Source organism: Coloeus monedula, assembly GCF_965178545.1.
Source record: "Coloeus monedula genome assembly, chromosome: 11".
Taxonomy (NCBI): Eukaryota; Metazoa; Chordata; class Aves; order Passeriformes; family Corvidae; genus Coloeus; species Coloeus monedula.
In genome coordinates this window covers 19,945,316-19,971,685 of record NC_138791.1, presented here as the reverse complement: position 1 = coordinate 19,971,685, position 26,370 = coordinate 19,945,316, and the positions used below count along the sequence as shown (strand labels likewise).

At 46.9% G+C, this 26,370-nt stretch overlaps 1 protein-coding gene across 1 annotated transcript; it reads left to right on the top strand.

Annotated features, from left to right (window-relative positions):
* Positions 1–3,059: 3,059 nt before the first annotated feature.
* SUMF1 (sulfatase modifying factor 1) lies at positions 3,060–24,801 on the top strand (the record flags this gene model as incomplete). Its single annotated transcript, XM_082289009.1, has 9 exons — positions 3,060–3,251; positions 4,723–4,896; positions 6,580–6,654; positions 15,043–15,125; positions 17,089–17,211; positions 17,748–17,862; positions 18,709–18,822; positions 22,523–22,582; positions 24,040–24,801. 9 exons carry the CDS (start codon positions 3,060–3,062, stop codon positions 24,148–24,150), a joined length of 1,047 nt encoding a protein of 348 aa, XP_082145135.1. The 3' UTR covers positions 24,151–24,801.
* Between the last annotated feature and the right edge of the window lie 1,569 nt (positions 24,802–26,370).

Genomic DNA, 26,370 nt, shown 5'->3' with positions numbered 1-26,370 from the left:
AGTGACAGAAGGGCTGTCACCAGAGCCAGGGGCAGAGCTTTGCCTGCTGAGCACCTTGAGCAGCTCTGCAAACAGCGTGCCTTGAAACAGCTCCAGCACTGAGGGATAACTCTGAGCAGCAGCAGTGGGGGAGAACACGGGAACAGGCTGCCCAGGGAGGGCGTGGAGGCTCCCCCTCTGGAGACATTCCTCTCCCAAACGCCAAATACCAAAGGCCACATTTTCTCTTACAGACTACGTTTATGATTCTGGGTCTTGGTCAATTCTTCAAGGCCTGAGGAGCTTATAGAATCCCAGGATGGTTTGAGTTGCTCCAAACCTGGCCAGTTGTATCCAACCTGGTCTTGGGCACTTCCAGGAATGGGGCAGGCACAGCTTCTCTCTCTAGGCAACCTGTGCCAGAGCCTCCCCACCTTCCCAGGGAACAATTTCTTCCTAATATCCAATCTAAAGCTATTCTCAGTCAGTTGTAATCCATTCCCCCTTGTCCTGTCATTACATGCACTTGCTACTGATGGCCCCTCACCAACTTTTGGGCCTTCAGCCAAAAATACTGACCAAGCTCTGTGAAGAATGTGCTCGGTTTGAAGGGGTGCTGGCAAAGACAAGAGAATCCTGGAAGTTTCCAGTGGAGGAAAACGTTTCCATTTGTCTTTAGGAACTTGCTCTGGGATGCTGCTGCAGGCAGTGAGTTCATACGGCTCCTATAATCTTATAGCTCTAAGAAGAGGTAAATAATTAGGGCAGTCTGGGAGTGGAAGAGGTCACTTTGGGAAGTACCAGAGCTATTCCCTTAAAGGAACTTTCCCTGACAATGGGAACTACAGCAGGCAGCCCTGAGATGGGAAGAGAGTCCTGTTCACTCAGTAGCAAATGAGAGCTGGGCTTGGAGCCCACACACCCCCAGAGGGTCGAGGGAATGAACTCAAGAATTCAGAGAGGAAGTAGTGAAAAAACACGACGTGGTAGGTATCGCTTCAGCCCTGGGAGCTATAATATGAGAGTTTGGCCCAATTTCACATGCAGTTTCAGTCACAGGAAAACAACTTGTGAGGGATTTTTATTATTTTTTTGCTATTGGAGTACTTTGTTCTTTTTCTCCTTTTCGAACCTACTTTATTTTTAGCAATTATGGAAATTCAGCATTGATGAAAGACGTTAAAATGAAGCTTGAAGTCTTTTATTTGCTTTTTATTTCTATTGTCTCGTTTTATGCTGTCAAATTTGCAGCTAGCCATTGACTTCCCTGGGCTGTTTTGGAAACATTGCACCTCCAGCCTGCAGGGTGGCTTTGCACAGGTTTTGCCTCTGCTGTTGGCTCAGCTGCAGCTCAACAGCCCTGGAAGAAAAACGAGAGCAGAAGATATTCCAGGACTCTGAGGATCAATCTGTCTCCTCTTGCTCATGGCTGATCTTCACGATGAGGAAGCTGATCCCAAAAGTTCCCTGTCCTTAGGGAGATCCATGCCAGCACTCAGGGATGAAAAGCACTCCTGACAAATGCTAGGAACACCTCAGCCTCTCAGTGAAGTGCTGGAAAGTCTCTCATTCCCATCACAAATAACAGCAAGACCAGAAGTGTGGGGACTCGGTGTGAGGATAGAGAAAAACTAAAGCCTGCATGGCTGAGCACAAACATGATCCACACCAGGAAAAGTTCTCCAGAGTCCTCAGGATCACACACTGGAAGTTGGATGTTGCTCAGAAGCAAACTGTAATTATTTCATCTGTTCTCTGGGGAGAGTAAGGAATATGAACCCTCCTGATGGAACTACACAAATGGTGCACACAAGAATTCCAGGGAAACGAGCCATGAGAACAAGTGGGCAGGATACACTAGAGAGCTGTCATTGGAAATCAGCTGATTTTCCTGAATTCCGTCATCACACAGCCAGAATCCCATTGCTTTAATAAGGGGAGGTTATCCTGGCAGACTGTTTTCAGTTCTAGAAGTCTGTAGAATTTGGATGCCTACATTTTGCTCTCACTTCAGTGAATTGTGTTGGGCAAAATTTGGAAGGAGAAAAAAAGTTTTAATGCTCATTTTCATAGACATTCATTCACGGACACAGGGCAAAGATCACCGTGCCAACGCAAAAGGAGTATCTCCCTTTTCTGACCCCAAAGCAGCAAGGGTTGCTTGTCTAATTAAGTTTGCACTAATTTGTTTTCCTGCACTTGGATGCTTTTCCAGAGCACGTCACGGGGCAAAAGGGAGTCTTGATGGATGACTGGAATTCACCCCTGCGAGGCCGCCCCGCACTGCTGCTTCACACACAGCGAAACGTCCCAGAGCCAACACAGCTGGGTGCAGCTCCTTTCGGTACTCACACACACCGAACAACAAAACCCCTCCTTCACTCTGGCCACGCTTCTCTTTGCTGCAAGGATATGCAAAAAGTATATTGAATATTTGGAATTCATATCCCTCAGGATGAGTAAAGATTTATTTTGGCGTAGGGGATGATGCAGAAGGTCCATTCTGTTGATAGTTCCGAACAGAAGCTCCCAAAAGAAAGTAAGGATTTTACATGGCAAAGCACCAGAATCTTCAACAACTACAGTGAGCTGCAGGGAAAAATGATGGAAAACTCAGGAATTGCGAGTTCCCTGATGTGGAGGGGGAATACCAAAGCACCCTTCCTGGAAAGGGTCTGGAGCCATGCTCTTGGCACCCCTTATGAGATATTTGTAGAGATATTCGAGGTATTTAGATGGACTGGTGAGATTCCCATGGGTATTTGAGGTTTTTACGTGGATTGCCGAGTTCCCCTCTCAGTCTTCAGTCTGGAGTGAAGAGGCCCTGAACACTCTCTCTTCATCAGAGCGATGCTCCAGACCCCTCACCATCCGCACAAGCTCTGCAGGTACCGATGTGGGCGGGGACAGGGAGGGACACGAGGGGACGGAGAAGGACAGGGAAGGACATGAGGGGACAGGGAAGGACATGAGGGGACAGCCCCGGTCCCGCCCCTCACGTTCCCCTCGGGGCGCGGCGCGGCCCCTTTAAGGCGCGGTCGGTCACGTGACCGCGGGCGGCACGTGGCCCGGCCGCCAATATGGCCGCGCCCTGGCGGCTGTGCCGCTGCCTCCTCCCGCTGCTAATGGCAATGGCAATAGCGGGGCCCTCCGGGACACCCGGCACCGGGGACTGCGGCTGCAGCGCCAGCCGGGCCGCCGGGGACGGGCGGGAGGCGGCGGCGCGGCGCTACTCGGCGGCGGGCAGCGGGCGGAGCGCCGGGCGCGGGCCGGTGAGCGGCGGGGGCCCAGCGACCTGGGGGACCGGGCCGGGCCGTGGGGCTGTCCCGGCGGAGCAGGACCTCCTCCGGGATAACGGAGCAGCCGGGGAAATGCTGTGGAGAAGCTTAAATTAAATTAAAGGCGGGTGGGCCGAACGGCCGAGGAACTGGGCTTGGGCGCGGGTGCTGCTTCTGGCCCCATCTCGCTCTTCTCTCTCGGAGAGAACGAGAAACAGGAGGGGCTTCCTCTCCAGTTGCCTCTGTTGTAATGCTGGGAAGCTGCATCAGCTTGGAAAAACCTGTGTCACGCAGGCAGTGTGGGAACTCGCTGAGGGAAAGACGAACAGCAGCGACTGTGACTCCAGTACTGCAGGCTGCACTTCAGACACTGGAGAATATTTAAAGAGTAATAATCTCTGTTGTTCTTGGGATCCATGTCACTGGTAGACATTTTGTGTGACAAACCTGAGCAGTTCACTGTGGGTCTGGAGAATGAAAAAATCCTCTGACTCTTTATGCAGCGGGCAGCTCCAGCAGTAGGTAATTATGCTAATTACTGCTGGTTTATGTTATGGTCACAAGATAACTTGATGATGCTCAGCTAGAAAACATCTTTACCAGCAGAAAAGGGAGAGAAGAATTGGCCTCTCCCTCACCCACAAATAGGATTATTTATTTCCAGCGTGTTTTTAGAACTGGGGAGCCAGGAAGAGTTAATTTTGCACATGGTTTGGGACCCGTGAGCTCTGAGCCTGGCTTGGAAGCCTCTTCAGGGAGCTGTTTCAGCTACGGAGGGTTGAAGAGAGATTGGAAGGGAGGAAGTGGTGCAACTCTGCACCACGCTGGCATTTACTAAGTCCTAAAAAATGTAAGCAAATTTATCCTGAAGCCCTTTTATGGAGTCAGTTTCAGACTATCTGTAAGTGCTCAGATTCTTCTCAGTGGAGAAAGTTACGAGGACACAGCCAGCTTCAGATGTGGCTAGGCCAAACGAGAAGGTATTTGGAGCATTTTTTATGGGCCAGTTGCAAGTCGTGTGAATTTCAGGTGTTGCTGGGAGAGACCCAAGCAGGAGGAGAGATCTACAGTGGAGAAGAAACAATGAAATGGGATGTGTAAGGTCATGGCAAATACTCACTCCAGCTGCCCCAAAGAACAAGGAGAGGTGCTGGGGAGCTGCTGTGAACTTATTTGCTGCCCTGGCAGTGGTGTAACTGCAGAACTAACGTAAGAAAGGGTAACATAAGAAACAGAGCACACATTTCTCCTCATGAGAGCACAAGCATGACCCAGACTTCACGCAGAAAAGCTGCAAACAGGGATTTGTTCCCAACTTAAGTTCTGTTTGCTGTTTCCCCAAACGGGCTGGTCAAAATGGTGTTTCAAAAACAGCTGCAAAGCTGAGGTGCAGGAGGAGTAAAACCAGCGTGGGGCTTCTCAGTCTTTCACTTTCCCAGCTCTTTGGGTGGTGTTTGCTCTGCAGATGGTGGCGATTCCGGGAGGGGTGTTCACCATGGGCACCCACGAGCCTGAAATCCAGCAGGATGGAGAGGGGCCCGCCCGGAGAGTCCGCATTGACAGCTTCTACATGGACCAGTACGAGGTCAGCAACGAGGAGTTCGAGAGATTTGTGAGTTCCACTGGATACATCACTGAGGTAAGGCACCAGGGCATCCCAGCTCCTGTCAGCCTGAGGAAATCCCTGTTGAAAACCGAGGCTTTTCTTCTTGAAGGACATCACAATACTTGTTTGGGATTTGCAGGCTCCAGTGCTTCTGATGGAAGTAGTGGAGAGAAGGAATTTTCTGGCCTTGCTGTCCCGGGTTGGAAGAGCATTCAGGTGTTTGTGGTTGTGTTTAATAACTGACACCTGAACTCATGTCTGTCCCGCAGCCTGGGTGATGCCAACAGCTCTCTGCAGAGTTTTTTGGGGTGGTTTGCTTGGGGTTTTTTGACATTTGGGTCCTAAAGCTCTTTGTACCAGTACAACCAGGTTAGATTTTCCTTGTTTTAGAGAAACTTGGAGAAGGCATTTAACAAACTGAGACAGCCAAGGACTCTGCAGGCTGGCTCAGCACAGCTCCTTGCTGGTGAGCAGAGAGCCCTGTGCCCGAGGAGGAGACAATAGCAAGTGCAGTAATAATTGTGTGCGTGTAGCTGGGAACAATGGACTAGGAATATGTTAAGGTTCTTCCCAGAAAGGAGCCACCTGTGCCTGAAGCTCAGATCCCTCCTGACAGCTGACTGTTCCTACGCAGCTTTGACAGAACCCTGACAGCCCTTTTAGGCAAATGAAAGCCTCGGTAATGAGCAGGTCTCAAAGGAGGCACTTTGCTGGATTCACTTGATGAACTGGTTCTCATTTGGAAGGCAGGATCCTCTGGTTGGATGAACAGCTTCTTTTGTCTACTATTTCTGTTCCTTAGCTCAATAATTATGAAAAAAGGCTGTTTAACTATTTTGAGTTGGAACAAAGCTTGCCTGTTGCAAACAGCTGCTGGGATGAGCACGTGTGTGGTGGGGTTAAATGTGGAATCATTTGGATCAGCTGGAAGGGACCACAAGGATCATCAGTCCAACCCCTGGCCCTGCACAGACACCCCAACAATCTCACCCTGTGGGACAATCCCACTGTCCAAACGCTCCTGGAGCTCTGGCACGTAGAACTGCATCATGTGGGGTCTGTTTCAGACTTCAGGGCTCAGCTGCTGTAGTTGGGTGCTCCACTTACACCTCCTCTCTTTTTTCCTCTTGGTAAAATGTACCATGATTGGTTGAATTATTTGTATTTTTTATTCTTTTGGCTTTATATAATGCTAGATATAATGATTGAGTTACTTTTAACTCTTTATTGTCATAGCAGCACTTTAAAACATGGTACTGGTGATGATGGAGCAGTAAGTGACGAGGCTTAAGTCTTCTATTGTGATTCCCAAAGGAAAAATAATAGGAACTGAAATGTGCCCTTCCATGTTAGATTAATGACTGTAGTGTTTGAAAGCAGCTGGGACCATCAGAACTGCATTTTTAATTAATAAAAGTAAAAACATGTGCAGAAGGTCAGTGAGCTGCCATCTGCCCAGTGGCTGCTGAACAACAACAACAACATCCAGAGAAAAAATCCCTTCTTTTCTGTTCCAAAACAGCTTCCTTGAAAGAGAACTCAAATTCACTGTTAAAATCTGTGTGGTCAAAGGCTGAACTCGATGTACTTGGAGGTCTTTTCCAACCTTACTAATTCTCTGAATTTTCTTATCTTTGATAAAGCAAAGCTGTAAATGTTGAGTGTGGTTTTAAGAATAACATTCTTAAATGGTTGAATCCTTTGTTCTTTCCATAGGCAGAGAAGTTTGGTGACTCCTTTGTGTTTGAGGGGATGCTGAGTGAAGCAGTGAAGGCTGACATCCACCAAGCAGTGAGTAACACAGCAGGGGGAAACTCCCTGAGCAATCCCTGGGCTATGTTGCCAATTACAGCAGGGGTAACTAAACTCTGTGATGTCCCCAAAGCCAGCTGCAAAAATGGGGGTTATGGAGAGCTGTTTGGCCTGGAATCATGGACTGAAGTGGGGAGGATTTGCAGTCTATTCTCTGTCCTTTTTCTTTAACAAACAATTAAAAATATCTATTCCTGATTAGCAAAAGTTGGTATCAACCTCTTATTGTCTTATTTTGCTTCCTACCTGAGAAGTTCAGGCTGAGTCTATAAGATTCCTTATGTTGTGAATGGCTGAAGTTTATGATGTTTCCTCCTTGTCTGTAGAAGATCCTGTGTTCATCTGCTGCTTTTCCAGCTGCCTTCATTCCCCCTGGGCAAAGCAGTGACCCTGGGAGGGGCAGTGCTGACTATGCTGGAGCTGATCCAGTTTTCCTGTTGCATGGAAGTGAATATTGGTTTAAAAAGAAAGAAAATTGCATAGTAAATCTTCCCTGCCCTCCCTTTCCTCTTTTTCTGTTGTGAATGTGTTGCTGAGCCTTTCTCAGGCTTCAGTTACCTCCTCTTTAACCGTAACAGGTCAGGTCCCCTTTGCAGCTCTTGACAGATAAGCAGATTGTGTCCTGTCATCTGCTGGATGAGTTGATCTGCTCTGAGCACAGGTTTGGGCACAATGACCTCCTGAGGTCCCCTCCTGTCAGAATTATCCTCAGCTCTGATGGGCACAGTTTGATTTTTTGTTTTCAAGGGGCAGCCTGAGAGATGGGAGGTTTCAGGAAGCCCTGTGTGAGTGTGTGCTGTGAGGGACTGGAAAAGAATGTGGGATTTGGGTTCCTCCTGCCAGGGAAGGAAGATTACAAGTGCAGTTTGTAATCTCTTAATTCAGGACTAACATTTGTGCACTGTGAGAGATAAGACTAAATTGCAGTTCCCACCACCAGCATAACTGATGCTAAATCCATCCATGGATTTGTTCTGCCTTAATAAAAATAATTAAAAATACAAATAAGAAAAAATGAATGGCTCATCCCATCTTCCCAACCATCAGTAGTGCAGAAATTCTTTTTCCTGTGTGGTTCTGTGATGCAGAAATCCCTAAATCAGGTTATCTGTTTTAAAACAAACAAACAAACCCCAAGAATGCTGCTGTAAGCTCAGCCCTGGCAATTTTGTAAACACAGGGTGCTGGGAGCCACTTTCCTGAGTGTATCAGCCAAATTTCCAAGTGTTGGCTGCAGTGCTCACAGGACAAGTGCTATGCCAGAGGCCTGGAATGCAGCCTGAACTGGTCTTTTTGGCTGCTGCTTTGTGAAGGGTTTCTGCAGTTGTTAAAAGTAAACTTGCTGTGAAGAGTCAACTTCTTCAATCATAACTATCAGATGAAAAGCAGAAATAAGATATAAATATTGGCATGTTACTGGCACTGAAAATCCCTCCAAGCAATGGGAGAAAGGATTGTGGTTTTCCTTCGTCCCAGTGGCTCAGGAGTGTTTTGACAAGGATTTTCTCCAGTTGAAGCACAGGGATGTGAAATGCAAGTGTGAATATAGGGGAAGAGCAGCAGGAATGTAAATTTAGTAAGCAGTATTTCATCTGCAGTGAAATAACTGGGGAAAGGTGAAAGTGGAGGTACCAAACTGAGTACTTCATAATAGAGAATGAGCTGTGTGTGTCTGGTGGGGGCTTTGCTCTGTTTGGCCACTTTGTCTTCTCCAGTTCTTAAAGCAGATTTATCAGAGCCTCAAAGCCATGACTGAGGGCAGAGCTGGGGCTGGTGGCAGCTGCTGCAGGAGTGATCCAGCTGAGCACGTAGGGTGATTGTTGGAGCTCTGGGTGTGCCTTTCCTGGAGGTGAGGTGGGCTCCCAGATAGCTACTGACAGGAATGTGGGCTGGCCTAAACCTCTGGAAGGGAAGCAGTAAAAAGGGGTGTAGCAGCCAATGATGGAATTGTTGCAGATTTCTGGGAACTCAAGTTTTAGTTTTGGCCTCCAAGTTCATGGTGGTCACGTGGCAGAGAGGGAGGATTTAGTGCTGTGCCAGATGAGGGTGTTACTGATGGAACTGGGGAGGGCTCCTTCAAACGGAAAAGGATTTTGTAGGGCAAGGGTGAAAGGTCCTTTGAAGCTGAAGTGCTTCGTGTGGGCTTAAAAAATTTTTAGAGCTTCACATCTTAAATTCTTCACATGCAGCCTGGAGAAGAGAAGGGTCTGGGGAGACCTTACAGTCTCTTCCAGGGCCTAAAGGGGCTGCAGAAGAGATGGAGGAGGACTTTGGACAAGGGCCTGGAGAGACAGGACACAGGGAATGGCTTCCCACTGGCAGAGGGCAGGGATAGATGGGATATTGGGAAGGAATTGTTCCCTGTGAGGGTGGGCAGGCCCTGGCACAGGGTGCCCAGAGCAGCTGGGGCTGCCCCTGGATCCCTGGCAGTGCCCAAGGCCAGGCTGGACATTGGGGCTTGGAGCAGCCTGGGACAGTGGGAGGTGTCCCTGCCCATGGCAGGGGTGGCACTGGATGGGCTTTGAGGTTCCTTCCAGCCTGAACCATTCTATAATTCCATTTTGTTCTGAGGGGATTTGAGAGCTCTTGCCAATAACTGCAGGAGTTTTCTTTGCTGTCCAGGTACCATGGAAAAGGGAAACAGGGTGGCACAACAGGAGTGCAGCTTCAGTCTTTGCTCACTGGAGAGAGTGAGAATGTTGTTATTCCTGGCTTGTGGAAGGCAGAAAAATTAATTTTTGCTTCAAGGCCAGATAAATTCTGCACTGAGGAGCCTGAGAGCATACAAATGTGTGTGCTGCCTTTGTCTGTATGGGCATGGAATTTTGGGCCTGGAATGCAATGGAATGGGTTCACTGGCAGCACAAGCAAACATAAATTCTGGCCAATCCAGAACTATGGGATGCTGCTTTCATCCCTGTTGGTATGGAAATCTCTGCAGTGGCCTGGAGCTGTGCAATTTGCCTATTTCATAATAACCCCAAACTGAAACATTCTGCATTTCAGCTGAACATCTCCAGTTGCTGCTGAGAGGAGCCCTGGTTGCAGGTGGGACAGCAGTGCCAGTGTGGGCAGGGTGAGCTGTTCCTCACAGCCCCCAGTGCTTCAGCTACTCCCTACAAGGAGCTGGGGAGATGGAGCTATTGAACTGTTCCTCTGGGTTTTTGTGCTCTACTCCCACCGCTGGGATAAAGAGGGATGTGCGGGAATTCTCCCTGGGAATTGCCAGTAACATTAGCCCGTGTTTATCAGAGCAAACTGCAGCATTACAGCAGGGCATGGTTTGTGTCTCAGGCTGGGGATAAGTCCGTGCACATCTCCTTTCCTTAAAGCTCATGTGCACTTGGTTACTGGAAAAAATGACCACTTTGAGTGCAGATTTAGATGTTGGCTGGAAATTAGACTTGCAGAGGTGTCTGCCTTTACCAGGAATATTGGTTCCTCAAAAGAAGCTTCTTCCGATTCCAAAACTTGCACTTAATGAATCTGACTGGATTTTAGCATCACATATTTGTGGTTATTTTTCTTGGAGGATTGACAGGGCTGTGAAGTTTTACACTGTCTGAACTGAAGTTCAATGACCTTTCCTTACGCAAAGGAAAAGGTCCCTTCATAAAAGTGCTTGTTTCCAATCAAGGCTGAAATATTTCTTGTAACTGATGACTTATAAAGTAAAAATAAATATATTTTAAAGCCGCTGCCTTTCCTTTGTAAGCAGTTTCAAACTGCTGTAAAACACTGGGATTTAAGGCAGATAATATCAATATTCAATATTAAACAAACCCCCTTGTTGCTTCCATTTCTGAGCTCATGAGGGAGGCCATTAACTTTAGAAAATAAGAGTGAGAACAGATTCTTCTGTAATTAGAGCTTTGGGGGAGCTGGGACTTGTAATTGATAGAATAAATAGCACGGGAATTGCAGGAGCTGGCAAAATCAGGTATTCCCAGAATCCCAGGCTGGCTGGGGTTGGAAGGGACCTGTGGAGATCCTCTAGCCCAACCCTGATGCAAATGTGAGTTACCTGCTGGACAAATACTCTGCTAACGGTGAGTTCGGGTCTGTGTGTGACTGATCCCCTGCAGACCTTCCCAGTCCTGGCTCAGTTCTTGTCCCTCATTAGAGCAGGTTTGTTCTCTGCAGGGACAATGGAGTGGATCCATTGCACAGTAATTATTTTTATTTCTTAAACTTCTCACCCTACTAAAAATGTCCCATTTTCTGTCTGCGTCTTTCTTCAGCAGTTCATTAATCAGTGCTCAAGGTTTAGGATCTGGCTTACGGGAGGAAAAACTGTCAGAGATTTATGCATATCTGCCTTACATGGATAAAATAAAACCTCATCCAAAAATTATGTTCTTTACTGAATAACTAATTTTTTCTCACGTCCTACCAATGCTAGCAAGATCCTTCTGCCTATCAAAGATGTACACAGCTTAACACCATCTGAGTCAAACAAGTGGTAACCTATTAAGTCAGCTTCTGAACTGGAGTTTTTGTAAGAACCCACCACTTAATAAATGATTCGTAAAGTGTTTTCCAGACTTGGGCTACTTTTCACTCAAAATCTCTTTTCACACAGTCAATTCTGAAATTGCTGAAGTTCTTACTCTGCAGTCACTTTTGCTTTTTCCAGCTGTCCATCCTGACCTGGTGTAAGGCTTTGCTACATTCAAATAGCATTAGAATGCTGCAGCACAACAGAAGATGATGTTTGGTGCCATGTGTCTGGCCAGCAGCATGAATTTGTCATCATCATGTGGGCCTGACTTAAGGTTCAAATCTGCAGCTTTGTTATTTCAGAGGACTTGCTGCTTGATAGAATGTTGGAGTTGGAGCCAAGATGAGCTGCTCTGTTGAGTTTATTTTGGGTATTTTTTCTAATACATAAATCTGATTTGAATTTGAGATTTGCTCCTCAAGCAGGGGTTGTTTTTCTCGAATGTGGCCAGTGTCGTGTCAGTGCAAGACTAATAAATGTTTTTATTGCTATTGGCTGGGGGTTGGGTGGATTTGGGGTGTTTTTCAGGGGTATTCCCCTACTGCAGTACCAGCAATAGGGTAATGCTCCCAATGAAACTCACTTTGTGATGTTCCCCACTCTAATATTTTTTCTACATAGATTTAAGAAGGAATTTTCCTCAAGGTAATTGTGAAGTAGTTTAAAAATCTTGACATCATGAGGTAATGGAGCAATTAAAGTTAGGCTGTCCCAGCCTACTTGGAAAAGAAAATGGAACACTCAGAACGAGCATTTTCTGCAGGCTGTTTGTGGGAGTTGAGGCTTCAGCTCTGCAAATTGCTCCGCCCCAGTGCAAAGCTCGTGGGTCGGAATTAATTGCTCGAGCTCTTCCCAGTGTTATCACACTGGGCTCTCTTTTCACAGTGCTCTGAGTCTGTAAGAAGCAGAACAGTGAGTTCTTGAAGTTTAATCCTGGAGGGGAGAGCTGGATAATCCCCGTTTCCAGCTGGATCAGACCAAAACGAGCTCTTGTGCCTCTGCTTTGCTCTGGGAAGCGTTTCCCTGTGCACGAGCAGTTGTGTAAGGATTGCAGGGCAGGTGTGGGTAACCTGGGACAGGTGACATGCTGCAAGAATCAACCAAAAGGAGGGGAATTGTCCTCTGATTCAATATCTATTCAGCAGCATCTGCTGCTATTTTGACAGCAGGAATCTGTTGCCGGTGCCCAGAACATGTTTCAGAGGGAAGCAGAACGTGAAGTGTTATGAAAGTAACTAAGCTCATTAGTGGCAAGGGAGGACTTGGCTGAATTAACTGTGATGTTGTAATATCTGTCTAATTAGCTCCTCTGCTAATTAGATTTAGAGCAATTAAAAGCTTTAAAGACTTGTGAGAAGTTCTGTGAGGGGACTGTAGATTTCAGGTATGAGATTTCTGGAAGGAGCAGCTTGGTGTGTGTTCACCAGAGCCAGGGACTGCCTTAGATGAGTCTCCAGGTAATTCTTGCAGGCTCTCCTGGCCTCTGCCTGGTATCCCTGTCCCAACACTGCATGTGTGCCTGCTCTGGAGCTCTGGGTGCTCTGCAGAGCCTGGCAGCCATTTGGTGCTCAGCTCAGCAGAGCCACAACCAGGAGCTGTGCACATGCAGTGCTCTCCTGTGGAGACATGACATTTTTCTTGGGTTAAAATAAACCAGCCTGATTGAAAGCATCTGCTTTTTCTTTTGCATCACAAAAATGTTTCCCAAAATTAAAGTCGTCTAAAGTGTAAATCTTTGCAGTCTCCTGCAGAGATGTTTTTATCCAAAACCCAGCAGTTTAATTTGCAAAAATATGTTGTGCTTAGAAACTGTCGAAATCTTGCTTGTGATCTTTCAGATTTTAGCTTAAGCAAATGGTTCTGCTGCTCTTTTATTTTCCTTAAATAGCTGTAAAATGCTAATTTTGGATTTCTGTCCTATTTTCAGTATAGTTTAAAGGTCAAACCTCAATATGGGCAAGGAATTGGTTAAATCAGACTAGTTTTAAACCTCTTGACTGTAGTATCAGTTCAGCAGCTCGGTCGCTCTGAAGCTTCAGTGCTGTGAGGGTTGAGCAGAGTAGCTGCATGAAGGACTCATTTTGGGGTTTGAATGCTCAGTAACAGAGCTGTAGCTCCTAGCAAGAAATCTGATATTTCTCATGCTTTTTGCAAGGGGCAGTGGCTCTGCTTGGGGTGAGAATGTGCTGGGCTTGGTTGGACACTGAGCCAGAACTGGGGTTGGCCTTGTTGGTTTATGTGCTTGTCGTGCTGGGGAGGTCAGAGAGGGTCTGTAAAAACTGTCATTGCCTGGGGGGTCTCACTGAGAGCAGGGAGAGCAGGGGACAGAATGTCTGGGTCACCAGCAGGCTGCTGGGAGCCCCTTTGTTCCTTTGGTACTGAACACTCAGGTGTTCCCTTTGGAAGGGAGGGTGTCCCCACCCTGCGTGTGAACGGCTTCCCAGCCTGGAGGAGCCCTGCAGCCTCCTCAGGGATTGCAGAGCCCTTCCCCAGGGCTTCCAAAAGCTGTGGGCTCTGCAGCTTTAGTCCGGGATTGCTGTTGGTTTACAGGGAGCTTTTAGATACCCAGATGTGCTGTAGGCAAAATCCGTGTGTGCTGAGAGGGGAAGAGGGAAAAGCTGTGGGGAGTGTCAGAGCACAGGCTGCTGAGGTGCTCTAAACCCAGGCTAATGTGTGCTTGTGCAGCACCTCCCGTGCTTGGGCACTTTGTTGATTTTCCTACTGAAACAGCCAGATGAGGGGTTTGATGTGCAGTTTGGACCCGAGTTTTCTCAACAGTTGATGTGTGACATAGATAATCTTTTCTCCCATGTATGTGTAATTACATGTTAAGTGCTCTGTTGAAGGATGCAGCTTCCCCCTAGAAGCTGCTGTTAAAATTGTTTGCCCAGACTGATTCTGGGTCTCCTCAATACCAGCTTGCAGTGACTTTTTGGACTTTGCTCTGGAGGTTTGGTGAGTTAAAGGGTAACACTCTTGGCACTTTTCCTACCTGTGTGAGTAACACTTGACAAAGTTGGTCTAGGACTAACCAGCCTCTGGGCTGTTTGCCTCCTAAAGCATTCCAGACTCATTTCCTTTGATTTTTGTTCTTTATAGACATTATCTCTGTAACAGGACTATTTTGGAAGCTGTTGGAATAAACCCACTGTTGCTGGGTGGCATAAATGTTCTTTTTTTGCCTCAGTGAAGGCCCCATTATTAAAATAAGTATTTCTAAGTGAACATGAATCAGAACAGAACAGTTAAGCATGACCTCCTCTGCTTTGAAGTAAGCTTAATAGAAGAAATCCTTAAAGAATGTCTTCCAGGAAAAACTCCTTGGCATTGAAGACCCAAATTTGGGACTTCTGGTTTGAAAGAAATACTCAATGTCTGCATTGCTACAGAGGATTTTGGCTGTGTGATATATCCCAGCAAACCAGCTGGGGGAAAGAAAAAAAGAGAAAAGGCTTCATGCTTTGCTTCCCTTGTGTGGTTCTTCTGTCTCCACCTTCTGGAAGCTGAGAGCAAATAATTTAAAATCAGCTTAGTGGGTTAATGACCTGGAAAGCAAATGTGTCGCAAGATGTGTGTTTGACCCCCAGCTAAAGGGCATCATCAGGGAGTTGTTTCAGTTATGTCAAAACACTGAGTCCAGGGAGCAAATAATTGGGGTGAAAATGCTCTTTAGGCCAAAGTGGTAATTTTTTTATCCTCTCTGCAGACTGTGTCAGGCTAAAGTCAGCCAGGAGGTTAAATTCATACAGGTACAGACTGGTTTGGGTTGGAGGCACCTTAAAGCCCGTTGTCACCTGGTGGTTTTTCAGAAAACCCCTTAGCTGGGAGTTTAAGTGTCCTTCCCTGGTGCTCTTGTCCTTTTTCAGGTGGCAGCTGCTCCCTGGTGGTTGCCTGTGAAAGGAGCCAGCTGGAAGCATCCCGAGGGCCCTGACTCCGGCATCTCCAGCAGGTGAGCCATGAGCAGCCATTCCATCGTCACACACAGTGCTGGTGCATATCCCTGTGGCTCTCACCAGGAGTGGGGCTGCAGGAAAGGGTTTTTATTTAGTCACCTGTCTGCTGCTGCTGCTTCTGGGACTGTTTTCCCACCTTCTGGTGCATTGCATGCAGCGTTCCATGGCCGTGGTCAATGATGGAGTGCACAAAGGTCTGTGAGGACCATGCTGAAATGAGCCTCAGAGTTTGCTGTTCACGTTTGTGCACCAGCAGTGAAACACAGCAGAGCTTCCAAGGGTCAGAACCTTCAGTGCAGACCTGGGTTTGGAGAGGGAGGATAAATCCTCACTGTGTGCACACTCCAGGAGTCTGGGTAGAGTGCACTCTTCCATGTGGGATTTGGAAGCCTCCTTCTCTGGCAACTGAAGAGTTTTGTGCTTTTTTTACTGTGTTCTGACTTTGTGGAAAATCAGTTGTGACTATCTAGAACCTCTAAATGCTTTGGAAAACTCTGCTTTTTCTTACAGTTAGTGCCACGCTCTGCCTGCACAAACCCTGAAACTTGCTGATCCTTGTCTTCATACAATTGCTTTCCATTCTGAAGATGAATTTTAGGCCTAGAAAATCAAATTACTCTCTTCATTTGGGACCACTCACATTGCAACTGCCTCTCTCACCAGGCACGTGTCAATGAAGCTGGCACTTCAACTAGTGAAAGTTTCTAACAGCATTTTGAAATCAAATCAGACTCTCTAGCCTAGATCTAGTAGGTTTTTGAGTCCTCTAAGGACAGGACTTTGTTAGTGCACCATCATCTGATGGCTGAAGTGCTCAGTAACGAGTTGTCTGCTCTCCAAGGGCAAGGGAAGAATTATCTGAGGCAAAAATAGAGATAATAGCTGGAGGCGTTGTTAGGGGGAGACAGGAATTGAGGTCAGAGCCAGCAGACAGGAGCTGGAAACCTGCCATGAAATTCTGGGCTTGTGCAAGGGTGGTGCAAACCTGGCCTGGCACAGCTGCTGGGAACCTGCCACGTGGAAGTGGCCCCATGGATTAACAGGGATATGTTGGCTTCTTAAACGGGGCAGGAAAGAGAAATTTGTAGAAAGTTCCTCTCTCTCCTGGACCAGTACCCTCAGCTCTGGAAGCATCTTGGTCCGTTGGAGGCTTGGATGGGGAGGATCCTTCTGCAAGAATGCCTGGGCATTTTTTCTGTCTTTTTCTGGAAAAAAACCCCAATGACTTTAATGTCAGTCCTGGAACCAAACCCCATTAAAGATGGGAGCTCTTGTGTAAACTGTGGACTGCTTAAAGCACCCAAGGAAAATCACTTCCCAGCTGAATTTCTGTGCTTCAGTTTCCTGGGCTGGGTGCTGCAAACGCTGGTGTTGGTAAGACTCTTCCTCATGTCACTTCTCCCTCAAAACTCCCCAGCTGGCCTCAAGGAAAGGACTCAGAGCAGGAGAAGAGCCACAGGGGAGTGAAGAACAATCACCATTAAATTGCAATGTGCATTTTCCTGTTGAGAATCCTGGCTTCTGGCTGAGATGCCCCTTGCCAGGCTGGTTTGACTGTGAGGATGCTGCAGGCCTTTGGTGTCTTCCTTTGGGTCTGCAAGCACCCAGGTTGCCACAGAGGGCAGGGTAGGGACAGTTCCCTGCTGCCTCCTGGGTGCTGCACTTGAGAAAGCACAAGCCATAAATAACTGTAGAGCTGGAGGTGGGAGCAAGACGAGACAAACAGAAGTTAATTGTCTTCTCTTCCTGTTTCCCTCTGATGGCTGCATTTCCCTTCCAGCATCTTGCTGCTTTTCCTTAAACAGTTTCTCTTCTGTAAATGTCACCTGGTGCCTGGTCCAGCTGTAACTGAGCTGTGAACTCATCAGTCCTGTGTGCCTCTGAGTGTCACATTGTGCTGTGCAGCCCTGAGTCTGCCTGGTGCCCTGAGCAGCCTGTCCTGTTCCTTTTTTTCCCCAGAATGGACCATCCAGTCCTTCATGTTTCCTGGAATGATGCTGTGGCCTTCTGCACGTGGGCAGGGAAGCGGCTACCAACGGAGGCTGAGTGGGAGTACAGCTGTCGAGGGGGCCTTGAAAACAGGTACCTGTCCTGAGGGTGTCCCTGAGCAGGGTCTGAAACTGGGGTTTGCCAGATAAGGAGGAGTTGTGAGGGGTTTATGACCCTCAGTGTGCTCTGCAGCCAGGCTGGGAGAGCTGGGGGGGTTCACCTGGAGAGGAGAAGTCTCCAGGGAGAGCTCAGAGCCCCTTGCAGGGCCTAAAGAGGCTCCAGGAGAGCTGGAGAGGGACTGGGGACAAGGGATGGAGGGACAGGACAAGGGGGAATAGCTTTACACTTAAGGAGGGGAGGTTTAGATTGAACATTAGGAAAAAAGTATTTATTGCAAGGGTGGGCAGGCCCTGGCACAGGGTGCCCAGAGCAGCTGGGGCTGCCCCTGGATCCCTGGCAGTGCCCAAGACCAGGTTGGACACTGGGGCTTGGAGCAGCCTGGGACAGTGGAAGGTGTCCTTGCCCATGGCAGGGGTGGCACTGGATGGGCCCAAACCAGCCTGGGATTCTATATAACACTGACTTTTAATTAGAAGTGTTTGACAGCTGTGCTGTTTGTCCTTTCCCAGGCTTTTCCCATGGGGTAACAAACTGCAGCCCAAAGGCCAACACTACGCCAATATCTGGCAGGGAGAATTCCCCACCAATAACACAGCAGAGGATGGGTACAAGGGGACTGCACCCGTAAGTGTGTCTCAGAGACAATCCAGCATGAGGAAATGATCTTAATCTTCCTAAAATTAAGGTCTGTCTTCAGCAGGATGAGCCATGGCTGTTTTCCATCCCTGTGCTCTTTCATTTTAAGTTACATTAAATTTCACTGCAGGCTTGAGCATTATCAAGGGACACTTTTACAAGCTAATTGAAAAGTAAAGATTACTTTCATTTTAACTTCTAGTTCCTCTCAAACTGACCTCTTTTCCCCCTTTCCAGTCAGTTTGTAGTGAGAAGCTGAAATACTTTCTGCCTGCACTTCTGGCCTCACAGTTTTGTGAACTCAAAAATCACACACTAGTTAAAAAGAAACTAAACTTCCCTTTTGGAGAAAGGTTGAGCCTGTCCAGTATAACAAACAGAGTGGAATTTTAAAGGCAATCAAGAATAGGATCGAATTATTTAATGGTAGTTAAGTAAGTCCAAAAGTTTCAGAAGAGGAGCCTGCACAGGCAGGAGTTGGCAGCCACCGTGGCTTTTCCTTGGTGGGAGGGGAATCTGGGAGCTGTGAGTGGGATCAGGGCATTAATGCCATGCCAGGTGTGCCTGCTGGTCAGACAGTGCCTCTCTGGAGAGGGTCAGTCTCCAAAAGCAGTGAGGAGATGCTGTGTCACATGGGACCCAGAGGCGGTCCCAGTTTTCCATCCTGTTTGATTTAAATGCAGCATGTAACAGTGTTCCAGTTCTGCACTGGATCTGGTGTCTGCTTTTGGGGCTCCTCAGAGTGCCCCTTCAGCAGCCTGGGGCTGGGATTGAAACCCTGCTTTGTGTGGAGTGGTTTCAGAACTGTGCTCCTGTGTTCCCTGTCTCGTGCAGGTCACTGCCTTTCCCCCCAATGGCTACGGCCTCTACAACATGGTGGGGAATGCCTGGGAGTGGACATCTGACTGGTGGGCTGTGCACCACTCCCCACAGGAAGCTCACAACCCTGTAAGTGTTTGGTTGGCATCATGTCAAGTACAGAATCCCCTCCTGTGACTTGGATCTCGTTGCTGTTTGAAAACCTCCTGTTCTTTGCTCCAGGGGTGGGCTGTGTTCTGGGGAATGGGAGTATCACGCCACAACACTGGAATTACAGTGCTCTACTGCAATTTTTGTGCTGTTTGCTTGGTTGTCCACACCTGGTTAACCATTGAATACTTCCAAACTGGCCTCATATTGCAGAAATCAAGAATTTATGGAATGACTTCTTAAAAAAGGAAGGTTTTTAGTTCCTTTATGTTGCTACAAGCTGTACTTATTTTATCCCTACCAGGCAGAGAACAAACCAGCATGAACTATGAACTATCTTTCTGGCTTCTGGTAGCTCATTTTAAACTGGACATGTGACAGAGCTCAGGTTTAGGAGAAGTCACCAGGCTCTTGAGAGGTGAATCTTTGTTTTCCTTTGTGGCAGGCAGAGAGAGGGTCCTGCAGGGTGAGACTGTGTGGGGTCACTGGTGCTCTGTCTCAGCAGATTCCAGTTCTAGTGTTAGATCTGCTCCTCTCCTGCTTACCCAGGATGAGTAACTCTCATGACCTCACACAAAATATGACAAGTGAGGCCACGTACAGTTTGTCACTCAAAACCCCACCAAAACCCCAGTGTTTTTTATTTGCTTACAACTTACAAAGCACTTTCAGGTTTATTTTTACTCCTGGTAACTATTTGGGAATGCAAGACAATCAGTTATGACCCCCCCCCCCAACAATCCGTGTGCAGAATTCCATACATTCCTTGTAACCAATCCCCAGCATACCCCAAATCTCTCCAGTACTAGAAAGCTGCTTTGAAGATTTTTGGTTGTTAAACTAAATATGTTAAAAACTTTGCCTGAGCTCTGACCCTCTGGAAGAATTCAGAGTCTTTTCAGCCCTGAGAACACATCCTATATTTAGGCTACACTGCCTTGTGCTCTGCAGAGACTGAAGAGCTGGGCTCTGATAGATCTGGTGCTAATCAGTTCTAATGTCTCAGAAGATAACTGCAGCCTGGCTATTTTGGGACACCTTTTCACATGAGGAGATTCAGTTTCCTTACCCATTTAATCAGAAAAACCCTTTGGAATTCACTTTGAAGTGCTCTGCCTCAGACACTGGATTCTGACAATCAGTTTGCATCTGAAAAAACCCTAAAAGCCTCATTGTTAACACCTAGTTTTTAAATACTTTCTGAAGTGTCTGGATTTAAAACCTCAGCAAACTCATGGAGCTTAATAGAAAGCAAAATTCACAGGACACTTGTTCCCCAGCATCACCTTAATCCAGCAGGAAGTGCTGCTGCCTTGGCATCATCAACACCAAAGTGTCTCACTTAAATAATTTTAATGAAGGTGCCTCACTGCAATCCCAGAATCCCAGACTGGTTTGTGTTGGAAGGACCTCAAAGCCCACCCAGTGCCAGCCCTGCCATGGGCAGGGACACCTCCCACTGTCCCAGGCTGCTCCAAGCCCCAATGTCCAGCCTGGCCTTGGGCACTGCCAGGGATCCAGGGGCAGCCCCAGCTGCTCTGGGCACCCTGTGCCAGGGCCTGCCCACCCTCCCAGGGAGGAATTTCCTCCCTAAAATGTAACTGATCCTTTAGCAGAGAGAGCCAAGTGTGTGTGTGAGGTCAATCAAACCACAGTCCCTTTATGGGTTATTTTGTGGTGACTTCTGGCTCTGATTTTTTTTTTTGTATGAGCTGCAGTTCTCTGTTTGAAAACTGATTTCTCTCCAAACAGAGTAACCATGTGGCTGGTGGTGTACTGCAAATCACTGTGCACCATCAGAAAGCATTTGCTTGATGTACTGAAAGAAATACAACTTTATTTTCAATAACAAAAAAGCTTCTGTGTTGTTTTTAGTAACTTTTAAAAGAACAATCCAACTTTTATGAGCTTTGGTAATGGAATGCACAAGCACTTGTAATTATGTAATCAGACTGGAGTATGGCTGTTGCAGTATTGTAGTACAGAATAACCTTGCTAATATACAGTAAATTCTGGGGTTTAAATCTGGGATCAAAGTCTGGACAGCTCTGGCCCTTTGCACCAGGCAGCCAATGTCCTTCCCCTCCAGTACCAGCTGGTGCATTTCTCCAGGTCAGGCCATAAAACAGTGGTGTTTGATAGAACAGAGATCTGCTTGTTTTAATCAAATGTGACCTTAATTGCTGGGCTGTGATTAGCTTTAGTGAGGGGAAGCACAACCAAGGCAGTTTCCTTCATCTCTAAGTGAGATATGTGCACAAGCAAATATTAACACTGCACATGCTGATGATGGCTATTGGTTTTCTGATTTTCAGACATCTTTGCCAGTTGTTTTGTGATAAACTCCTTACCTTCAGTGATTTTAAATAGGAGGATGATGTTTTGCAATAGAATAGATTAATGGAGGACACTACAGCAGATTTCTGCAGGTGGTGAAGTGTTTCAGTGCTGTAATCCTCCTTCAGAGGCTGTGGGGGTCAATTTAAGTTGGTTTTTTTGTTAGCAAATAACCTTTGATGCTCAATTTTTGCCTGGTGGAAGATACTTGTAATTAATAAAAAGATGTACTTATGAGCCTTTGGTTCATGTGCTGCTCAGTACAGGTCATCCCTTTGTGATTGCTGACACCTGATAGATTTAGGGCTCTCTAACCCAAACTAAACGTGTTCCTCTTAGTTTATAAAAGTGTCTCTGGAGCCAGTAGCACAGATAGCACTGCACACACAGTGTGTGCACTGCAGCATTTAAGGGAAATCCTGCTCCACAGCCCCATTGTTCTGCTTTGTCTTGTTCCCGTGGAACTTTTTTTAGGTCAGTTTTCTCCTGGCTTCCCTTAAAATGAGATTAGCAGGCTGGGTGATAAGTGTGCTGGTTAGTGGCTTATCTCAGAGCAGGGACTGCATCCACATGCAGGTGTTGTGAGGACAGTTTCCAGAGGCCTGGGAGTGGGAGCAAGGCTGTGCTGTGGAGGAGCACCCAGGCTTGGAACCGAGCGGATGCTGCCTCAGGGTGTGGCTTTCCTTGACTATTTTGTGTGCCACTAAATGCAGTGGTAGGCCAAATTCTTTTTCACAATTACACATTTTGGCAATAAACATGAGGCTGCTGCAGTTTGTGTGGTGAACTTCCCTACAAAGCAGTCAAACTTGGGGGGTGCAGGCAGGAGCTTCTGGAGTACCAGTGTCAGCTCTCAGGATTTTCTGACAGTCCCTGGGATTTCTGTTCAGTTACAAATGCTCCTCTGGGGTAGATTCTTTTAGGACATCACCCCTGCTAATGCAGACCTGGGTGGGAGACAACTGTACCCCTTGAGACAGGGTAGGAGAGTGAGATCCATGCCAGGTGTGGCCTGACTGGTTGCAGGGTAGTCCACTGAGGAAAGCTGGAGCTCATTTTCTTCTTGGTAAAATCCTCTTTAGGAACCTCCCTGTTATCAGGTATTAACCAAAACAAGGCACTGGTGGACAGCAACTGGAATGTTAAATATTTGCAGTGGGGAGGGAGCACAGTTACTGTCACCTGCAAGTCCTGCATGGCAGAATTATTTCAAGCTGTCTGGTTCAGACACCACTGACATTTGTTACACCCCTGGAATATTTATGATTGCTCCTTATCCTTCTCCTTACTCTCTAATTAGCAGTTATTCCCTGAGTACTGACCAGTGTCCTCCCCTCCCCAGAAAGGGCCATCCTCAGGCACGGACAGAGTGAAGAAGGGTGGATCCTACATGTGCCATAAGGTAACGTGGTGTTTCCATGTTCCTCTTCCCTCTGAAAGCACTTGACCATGAAATGATCCTCTGACAGAGTTTCCTGGCAGCCTGGATGCTTGTCAAGGGGTTTCATGGAATTTATGAAGAGCAACACCTGATGTTCCTAAGGATCTCTTTTTGTTTAGCTTGGAATCAAAACAAGTAAGTTTTTTCCCTCAGTGTGGGTTTTAGACACAGAACGTCAAATTGATGTGGGCTTCTAATGCTGTTTACATGAGAGAGCTTGAGTGATACTTGTCAGAATAGAAAGTGTGGATGTGACTTTGTTTTTTAAGTTTTAGAATGGCTTTTGATCCAGAAAGGATATGGAGCTCCCAAGTAACCTGGTCTAGTGAAAGGTGTTCCTGCCCAGGGCAGGGGGTCGGACTGGATAAGCTTTAAAGGCCCTTCAATCCAAAATCCTTGTATAATTCTGTGGTTCTATGATATCAGGTGTTAGTTTGCAGAGCTGGCTGGGAGATGAAGTGTTTCAGCTGAGTTGGTGGCATACCTGAAAATCCTTCAGAACAGCCAGGATGTGACCACAGAGCGATGGCTGTTCATGACACAAAATCATGTCTTAAACTCTGCTCATGCAGTGCTTAAAACCCCTCATTGTAGACCTCCTGTTTCATTAAAGCTGTCCTGCTCTTCTTCCCTTGCAAAGCCTGTGGCTGGCAAATCACTCCCATAATTAGATTAAATTTTCTACAGTGAGATCCCATTTTCTACACTGATTTCCTTCTTAGGTGAAATCAATGTCAGATGTTAATTAGCAGTTTTGATTAAATTAACAGTGGAATAGGCTCCTCAGTGATGAATAACATGACCCATTTTGAGGGTTTGTGAAGATTCTAGTCTGCCCTAGTCTTTTTTTGTAGGTGATAAAACTAGGCTGTGTATCAAGGCAAAACCCCACTGAATACTGTTAGTACAAGGGCTCTTTATGAGGTGCCTGACGTCTGCTCAGACTGATCTTTCTGTGCTGATGCTCTTCTCCCTCTCAGAGCTGACAGAGGCTGAAGTTGCATCTTTTTACATCCCATCCCAGAAGTCTGGCATCTCATTCAGGGAAATGTTCCCAGGCAGGTGCCAGTACCTGTCCATTCCAGTGGGGCATTAGCACACGGATACACAGCTCAGCCTCTGAAGGGAAGCTGAATGGTTGTTTTAGCTTTTGCCCAGAGCAGGAGAGACTGACACTTACTGGCTGACACTTTAGCAGACACTTTGCCATTCAGTCTAGTTTTTGTCAGCTGGTGTCTGTGTAGGCTTCCCTCATTTCTAACGCAGTGATTTCCATCTGTATCAGCTCATTGATCTGTCTCTAAGCGATGGCAATGTTTTGCTGTGTTAATCTAACTAATTAATCTGCTAACCTAACAAACTGTTGCCTGAGGAGCCCCAGCTGTGCTAAGAAGTTCCCTTTCTCTGTTGCTGTGCAGTCCTACTGCTACAGGTACCGCTGTGCAGCTCGGAGCCAGAACACCCCCGACAGCTCCGCGTCCAACCTGGGCTTCCGCTGCGCTGCCGACACCGCCCCGGGGCCACACTGAGCAAAGGGATGTGCCTCGGGCACAGGAAGGGCTGGATCCCAGCCCAGGCAGAAGAAATGTGAACAGCATCCCTTGCTGATGACACAGAATGGAAAAACCTTGCTTCAAGTTCCTGCTGGGGGAAGAAAAACCAGCACTACTCAACAGTGCTTGGAGAACCTTTGTGTTCATGAGGAACCTGGCCTGGACTTAAATCCCGACCACAGTGTTTTGGATTCAACTGGAACAAAACTGAGCAGAAACATGCCAATCACGTTTTCAAAGATTACTTAATCCCAGAATTACTTAGACTGGAAAAGACTTCCAGGATTATTGAGTCCAACCCTTGACTGATCAACTACAACAGCTCTTTTAGACAAGATCTTTATTAATTAGTTCTATTTATATAGAGTTTCTACACTCAAATGCAATACGCAAAGACTTTATAAACTTCTAGACAGCTTTAAAAGAAATCTGAGGCAGTTAGGAAATTCTAGGCAGCTTTAAGAGAGAATGAAGGAGTCAAGAGTGAGGGCTGGGAGATGACAGCTCTCCCCACAGGCAGCTTGCACAGCCTGTTACATTCCACTTGCAGTGAAAATCATGTCCAGAAATGGGCTTCTTCTGGGGAGATACTTGCTGCTCTTTAGGAAGTGCCTTCTGCAACTGAGGGTGATGATCCTCAGGGTGATGATGATTATAAATCTTGTACATATTTGAATAAAATATCAAGCTTTTGTTTTTGCCAAAGACTTTTATTGATGGAAAACCACAATTTCCTTTGAATTTCTTGGACGCAGCGTAGGCTTATCTTAGGGACTTGGAAAATGCAGAACTGGCCTCATTAGAAACTGAAGCTAATGAATGATTCTACTTGAATAAAAGTCATGGAAGCGATGGCAGATGGAACTGTGAGCCCTAAGGCCTAATAGGGTAAATTTCTAAACTGTTTTGTTGAAAATAAAATTCCTCACTGAAAAGGAGAGGAATTTTAGCAAGTAAGAAGGGAAATGGGAGTAATTGAAAAAAAACTTGTTTTGGGATCTGAATGTAACAGTGGATTAACAAAAGCCCTGGCACTGATGCTGGTCCTTGCCAGCATTGTCTTTGCTGTAGAAAACTGGGTTTGGCTTTAATGCAAATCCATCACTTGCCAGCTCCTTCTGCACTGGTTTCATGTTGAAAAGATGACACAGGAGAATGCCTGGGCAGCCCTCCATCAAACACCAGCCTCCAGTGGGGTCCAGGTAAGTCCAGCAGGCAGAAGAATCTATGCCAGGACACAGCATGATGTGGCACAATATTGAGAGACTGATAATCATTATTGCACTCAAGAGTAGAAAGGAGGAGGGAGGATGAGAGGAAACTCAGAGTCTTTTGAGCTGTTTGATTGGATTCATTGTGGAAGAGCACACTGAGCTGTGAGGGGCAGACTGGGGCTCTGAAGCTGCAAGGAGCCTGAAGGGGAAAGTGAACAGAAATTCAGCAGGTACAAGAAAGGGTCTATTTTTTTTTTCTAGTTTCTGGGAATATTTTAGTAGGATTTTGGTCCACTCCCCAAGGCAGCTGCAGTGCCAAGGCATGGTGGAGTATAGTGCACATGCTGTATGGAAAAAAGCCTTTAACAACTGTCAGGGTGGTTTAGAACTCAGTAACTATTACTTTGTTTTTGCAAGGCTTTCAGTGTGGCTGTTTTGAGCAGTCCAACATTGTGTTCCTGTTCTGTGCTGGGAGGTTTGCTCTAAGCAGATAACTGGGATCAGCTCACTTGCCAGGGGCTGCAGCACTGGTGTGGGCTGAGGGATAGGATTGCAGGGACAGAGGGCTCAGCTGTGCTCCTGCTGTAAGGCTGTGATCAAGGACTAGATACTGCTAAAGGTGGTTGGGGTTTTTTTTAATCTACACTTCCTTAACTACTCAAAATCATGCCAAGTGCATATTCATAACAGGAAGGTAACAAACTGTGCTGTCATCCTGAAAACGAGGAGTGCAGATGCTGTAAAACTAATCTTGAGACTTTTCTCAGGAGGGAAAGACGAAGCGGATTGGATCCTCTGCTCCCAGCCCTGTGGTCTGAAAGTGGCTGGCATGATGCCTTTTCAGGGAGAAAACCAGGTAAGACTCTACACAAGAGACCTTGCAGTCCAGGCTGTGCTCTGGAATCCTGTGCATTCCAGGATACAGGATCCAGGGAGCTTCTCTCCTATAGCAGCAAGAACCCTCAGGCAAGGAGTGAAGTTA